Below are 6760 nucleotides of genomic sequence, written 5' to 3'. Positions count from 1 at the left end.
TTCTCCATTTGTCTCCAACTTCTGTGAAGCGCTCAGTACCGGGAAACTCCGTGTTATGTAAGCGAGTGCGACCGAAACGCGCAGCAAGTGTCAGAAAACCGCAGTGCGCGCAGGGAGCTTTACGCACGGACCTTTGCTTTTACGCACGGACCCGCCGCTATAGCTCCATGCTCTTTGCTGCTTCTGAGCTGAACTGCTGAGAAGGAAACAGGCAGGGCGAGATGTTCCCACTGCCGATGTTCACCCCGGACCAGGTGGCGCGGGTGTGCGAGAACCTGGAGGAGACGGGCGACATGGAGCGCCTGGGTCGATTCCTCTGGTCGCTGCCCGCCGCGGAGGCGCTCAACCGGCACGAGTCCGTCATGCGCGCCCGGGCGCTGGTCGCCTTCCACGGGGGGAACTTCGAGGGTCTTTACCAGATCCTGCAGAGTCACCGGTTCACGCGCGAGTCGCACGCGAAACTCCAGGACCTGTGGCTGGACGCGCACTACCGGGAGGCGGAGAGGCTGCGGGGGAGGCCCCTGGGCCCGGTGGAGAAGTACCGGATCCGCAAGAAGTTCCCTCTGCCCCGCACCATCTGGGACGGGGAGCAGAAGACGCACTGCTTTAAGGTAGAAACCTTCATGTATAGGACACGGATCAAACCTCAATTACGCGTTTGATTCCAGATTATTTGCACACGATCGATGACTTTTGGTTAAATCTCATCCCAGAGCTTGTGCTTTCTAATGCCAGCCTGCAGCAGCCTTTGAGCTCTTAAGATGATCCTGCTCAGATGGTGATCCCTCAGCCTTCTGCTGACACTAAACTACTTTAGAGCTGAGGCGATGCACCAATGCATGCAACAAAATGTGGACTTTTTAGTGGTAAAAACCACAAGATTCATGAAAGATCAGCAATATGTGTTGGGATGTTTTTGATTTACAAACAGTTTTTTTTAAATTTTATTTTGTATGTTGGTGCACTTTGAGAGACTATTTAAATGTTTTTAAAGCAGAACATGGCAAAATATGGATTTATTTTTAAAATATCAAAAGTACAGAAGTGGATTAGGGCCAATTTTCATCCAGAAAATAAATTTGGTCAAATCAAGTATAAAAGTAGAAATGTTGAGATTAAAGTGGAAATTTCAAGATTGAAGTTGAAATATATGTTGAGATTAAAGTAAAAAAGACAAGATTAAATTTAAAAAATTAACTCAACATACAATATTGTGATGAAAGTCAAAGGTTTGCTGATAAAGTCAAATCCACGGAAGCGGATTAGGGCCAATTTTGACGGAGAAAATAATTTTGGTCAAATCAAGAATGAAGTCAAAAATTTCCAAAATAAAATTGAAATATAATGTCAACATTCAAGTCAAAATGTCGAGATTAAAGTCAAAATTTTAAAAATAAACTCAAAATACAGTATCGTGATAAAAGTCGAAGATTTGCAAACAAAGTCAAATCTATGGAAGCTGACTAGGGCCAATTCACCATATACGACAATAGTCTGTCTAAACTGACCCTAATCTGTTTCCGTAGCTCCTCAATAGCCACAGACGGACTGAATGCTCCACTTCTTCCAAACTTGACTGGTTTTCTTTCTGAACAGATTAAGTTTTTGGCAACATCTCTTCAAAGTTCTTAAAGAAATGACAACACTGTGTTATGAGATAAAAGAGAAAGAATCTAATTAAACCCAACTTTGAAGTATAGTTTAACGCATTCATCGATAGACGGTCATGATCTGATTTGACTTCATTAGCAAACCTTCGACTTTTATCACATTTTATTTTAAGTTCATTTTCAAAATTAATCTTGTCTTTCAACATTATATTTGAAGTTTATTCTCAAACTTTCCACTTTAATCTCAACTATTCTGAATCTTGATTTGCACTTCAAAATTGGCACTAACCCGCTTCCGTAGGTAAAACTGGTGACTCAGCACAGTGGATCGTGACCCCATTTTTTACATCACATATTTATAGCCAGAATTCGTTTTTAATCATAATTTTTATGCTGTGTTACAAATACAGAGTAACGAAGATTTGTGTTAAAGTAACAAGATGTGTCAGCTTTGATATTTTCATACTGTATTTTATTGAATTATTTATGTTTTTTGTTCCTTTTTCTCTTTCTGATTTTCTTTATACTGCATTTTATTTAAATTAGATTTGATTTTGATTCAATGATTCAGACTTTTTTCAGGAAATTTACTTTGATCTCTGCCAACTGTCAGTCTTCCTCAGAGGCATCTGCTAATCACTTTCAGGTGTCCTTATGAGTTCTTTCTGGGCGTGGCCAGCCTGAGAGAATGCTAAACTTGGCCACGCCCAGAAAGAAGTCATAAAGACACGTTAAAGCGATCAGCAGGCGCCTCTGAGGAAGACTGACAGTTGGCAGTCGAAACATGTCAAATGACATTTCACAGTAAATTTCCTGGAAAAAGTTGTCTGAATAAACTAAACCATAACGTAACATTAGATTTATATTTGATAAAGTGAAAGTAGAGAATACACATGTTTATCATTGTGTGTCGTGTTTAAATTTGTAAAATTATATATATATATATATATATATGAAAAATATAAAATATATCTTTATTCAGTATTTATTTTTTTAATCAACTAGGAGAAATTCCAGGCCACCCCACATGGGGTCATGACCCCAAGGTTGAAAACCACTGCACTAATTTAAAGCCCAATAAAAGGTACAGGGACATACTTTGATGTTTAATACATGCTAGACTTTCATTCAACCTTTTGCAATAATTCCTTTTTTTTTTGTTTTTTTGGAGACAATTTGTGTATTTTTCTCACAATATTGACATTTATGAGCAACTCTGGGGGAATTTATTTACATTTAACTCTTGGAAAAAAAAGGCCCAAGAAGCAAATAAATCAAATTTCACTCTTAATATGATGGTTAGTGGTGTATATAAAGTGTCTGACACTGAAACCTGCGTTTAAAAGATGTAGATTAAGTTGTGTAAACAATGTATTCCACCTTGGAGCTCCCCCTAGTGGTATGATCAGGTACTTATCCATAGTTTAATCTCTGATTCCAAACCTCTGGAGGAGGGGTAACCTGTCCACAGCCTATTAAGCCCTTTAGCATGATCCAATTTAGTGCAAATATAATGTTGTGTACACTTCTAATGTAGAACGTGTTCATCTATTTATAAATCCAGACTAATACGATTAACGGGAGCATCAGATTATTCTGCTTTAATGGGATGAGATCAAAATAACTGGCTGTGTTTATTAGGATCACTAATAGATGAAAACCCCTCCTTTCCTCCAGGAGAGGACCCGCAGCCTGCTGAGGGAGTGGTACCTCCAGGACCCCTACCCCAACCCGTCCAGGAAACGACACCTGGCCCAGGCCACGGGTCTCACGCCAACCCAGGTCGGAAACTGGTTCAAGAACCGGCGCCAAAGGGACCGAGCAGCGTCGGCCAAAAACAGGTCAGGAACAGATACATTTCTATCCATGAGGTAAACTTTATAAAAACCAAATAAATTATAAATATAACTATGAAGTGCTGTATTTCTTTGCTGTCCCAGGCTTTAATTTCTCAGATAAAAACATCATCATTTATTAGTATTTTATCTTATAAAAGTGAATACAACTAAACTCTCAGCAAAGGATTTATCATAATAAAAAAAATACGAAACTGTCCGAGGGGTTGATCCTGTATGACAGAAAAATATACAAAATAACTACAAAAATGACTCTGAAAACACAAAATGACTCAAAAAAACACCACAATGTGACTTAGAAATATACAAAACAGCTAAAATACTAAAATTAACATAAAAAATGCACAAAATAACTAAAATAAAAACATGCAATATGACATAAAATAGACAAAATAACACCATGAATGCACAAAACAACTCCAAAAACAGACTCAAAATGTCTCTAAGAAGTCCAAAACACACAATGTGACCTAGAAAGACACTAAGCAGCTAAAATACAGATAATTGCACAAGAAAACAACACAAATGGACTCTGAAAACACAAAAAACACAACAAAAATACTCAAAAATAGAAAAAAAAAGAAAAATACACAAAAATTACTCCCAAAAACCACAACATAAAAAATGGACAAAACAATAGCAAAAATCCACACAATCACACCATAAAAGCACAAAATAATTCCAAAAACACACAAAATTACTCCAAAGACTCACAGTATGTCATAGAAATAGACAAAATAACAGCAAAAATACACAAAAATGACTTCAAAAACACAAAACAACAACAAAACTACAGATTATCACTGGAAAAACTAAAAAAAAAAAAAAAAATCAACAATCTTTTTGTGGCTCGCACTGTGATTAAAGTTGGCCATCTCGTCTTAGGATATTGTCAGTGATTGTTTACACGTTGATATTTTGCTGAATTAACATATTTTTCCTTTAAAAATGAAGATAAACTAAACTAATATGAAAACACATATTAACTCTAACGTCACCTTTCTCTCTCTCTCTCAGGCTCCAACAGGACCCCTCCCTGCTGCCCTCTGAAGGCTCTCCTGACTCCTCCCACCAGGAGCGCCATGGCCACGCCCGCCTCCTTCCGGTCTCGCCCCACCGCCCGGGGAGCCCCGACAACAGCGACTCCAGCATGGAGCGTGAACGGCGAGGGGCGGGCGCATCAACACCGGAGATCTCCGTCAGCAGCGACAGCGAGTTTGAGTCGTGAGAGCGGACAGTGGACAGAGGCGTTGGTTCTGGAGAACCAGGACATTCATGCACTTAAAGGGACAGTACGGCATCCAGCCTGGATGGACTGATGTGATGGTCAGAAATAAAAACCCCAACGCAGGGTTTTTAACCTCTCAGGACAAACGTTATTTATAGAACAGATGACAATGGCCTTTAGTTATAAAAATATCATGCAGATGTTTTCATTAAACACGTTAAAACTCCACACGAGCCGCTTTTAAAGTCGCAGAACTTTGATGTTCCCGGTAGTTCTTTCCCTGGTGGAACATTTACTCACTAAATAAGGTTTCATTTATTCAGACAACTGTTTTCAGGAAATGTACTTTGAAATGTACTTTGATCTCCTGACATGTTTCGACTGCCAACTGTCAGTCTTCCTCAGAGGTGTCTGGTCTAAGATCAAAGTAAATTTCCTAAAAAACAGTTGTCTGAATAAATTAAACCTTGACATATTATTAAAGAAAAGACAAAAAGAACGTGCTGGAATTAATATGCAAAGTTAAGGATACATCAAAGCAATCAGCAGACGCCTCTGAAGAAGACTGGCAGTTGACAGTCGAAACATGTCAGGAGATCAAGTAAATTTCCTGAAAAACTGTTGTCTAAGTAAATGGAACCTTTACATATTATTCAAAAAGAAGGCAAAAAGAACTTGCTGGAATTATTACGTGGATGTGTTCTTATGAGTTCTTTCTGGGCGTGGCCAACTTGACAGTTATGTCAAGCTGGCCACTGCCTCTAAGGAAGACTGACAGTTGACAGTCAAAACATGTCCGGAGATCAAAGGAAATTTACTGGAAAAAGTTTGTCTGAATAAATGAAACCTTAACATATTATTTTTAAAAAGAAGACCATGCAAACTTGCTGAAAGTTCCTAGTACTGATGGAAACGCGACTTTAGATTATTCCGTCTAGGGTTTATAATAATATCATGAAAAGGAAACAAAAAACAACGCCTTTGGTGAAATATTTAAAGGGACATAGTAAAGCACATTAGTAATTTCACTATCCACAATTAACTGGAAAACGTGGATTTTTTTAGCAGCCGAAAAAGCAAACCTTCAAAATAAAACTCCTTCGACGATAAATCAGGCATAAACGTACAAATATATTACACGATCACTGTGTAAAATGCGTAGTGTGGAAGTTATTTGAGATGATTCACTGCCTTAAAATGGAACAAAGGGCATCATTTTTATTACTATTTTTTTTTACAATGCAATGATATGGTTTCCCATTGAATCAGCGTTCCTGAGCTGCTCTGATTATGAATAACAGGAGCTGATGAAGAGGAGGAACCGGAGGAAGAGTAACACGCTCCTCGTTTGGTCTCGTGTCAATGTGCCTATTAGCTTTGGGGACAGCGAGACCTGGTCAGGACACACACACACACAGACACACACACACACACACAAAGGCCTACTGATGCTGTCTTTCTTACAAGAAGAAGAAGAAAAAGTGTGTTTTGTAAATGCTTTGTGTAAGTAAATAAACCTATTTTTATCTTAAAACAGCGTGTTTTGATGTGATTCCACTGTTGGTTTCAAACCCACAATAAGTGCAGACGTTTACTCTTTGTTGTTATGGATAAAGATGTTATTTACAAATGATTCTTAATAAAAATTGAATAAATATTTCCTCTGCTACACATCACAGCACTAGTTTTGTGACCGTAGTCGTTGGTAAATCACCATTTTTCATAAATAAGTTGCATGTAATTACAATTTATTGGAGACCCACATCCTGACTAAAATATACTGTATTGAAAAATGTTTTAAATAGATTTTTTTTAACTGATGTTAAGTAAACAAACTGCACTGCATCACATTTCCACTGATTCAGATACAGACAACTGGTGGCCAAATGTAGCCTTAGGTTGAATTATTTTACAGAATTACAGCAAAACACAAAAAGCAACAGCAAAAAATAAATGACTCCAAAAAAACAAAACAAAAGCAATAACAAAAAAAAAGGATATTAAAGTACAATAAACCCTAACAAAAATACACAAAAAGGACTCCAAGAAAACCACAAAATGACACA

At 38.0% G+C, this 6760-nt stretch overlaps 1 protein-coding gene across 1 annotated transcript; it reads left to right on the top strand.

The window, feature by feature from the left end:
* Nucleotides 1-201: 201 nt before the first annotated feature.
* Nucleotides 202-4694, top strand: six7 (SIX homeobox 7). Its single transcript, XM_028474791.1, has 3 exons — nt 202-611; nt 3288-3451; nt 4484-4694. The coding sequence occupies exons 1-3, from the start codon at nt 222-224 to the stop codon at nt 4692-4694; spliced, it is 765 nt and encodes a 254-aa protein (XP_028330592.1). The 5' UTR covers nt 202-221.
* The last annotated feature ends 2066 nt before the right edge of the window (nt 4695-6760 follow it).

Source organism: Gouania willdenowi, chromosome 18 (genome assembly GCF_900634775.1).
Source record: "Gouania willdenowi chromosome 18, fGouWil2.1, whole genome shotgun sequence".
NCBI lineage: Eukaryota > Metazoa > Chordata > Actinopteri > Blenniiformes > Gobiesocidae > Gouania > Gouania willdenowi.
This window is presented reverse-complemented; position numbering and strand designations above follow the sequence as displayed.

Excerpts from the sequence above, each read along its gene's own strand:
- six7 (XM_028474791.1), top strand. The coding sequence starts at position 222 with ATGTTCCCACTGCCGATGTTCACCCCGGACCAGGTGGCGCGGGTGTGC. Across the intron at positions 612-3,287 it reads AGAAGACGCACTGCTTTAAG|GAGAGGACCCGCAGCCTGCT; the intron begins GTAGAAACCTTC and ends CCTTTCCTCCAG. Across the intron at positions 3,452-4,483 it reads GCAGCGTCGGCCAAAAACAG|GCTCCAACAGGACCCCTCCC; the intron begins GTCAGGAACAGA and ends TCTCTCTCTCAG.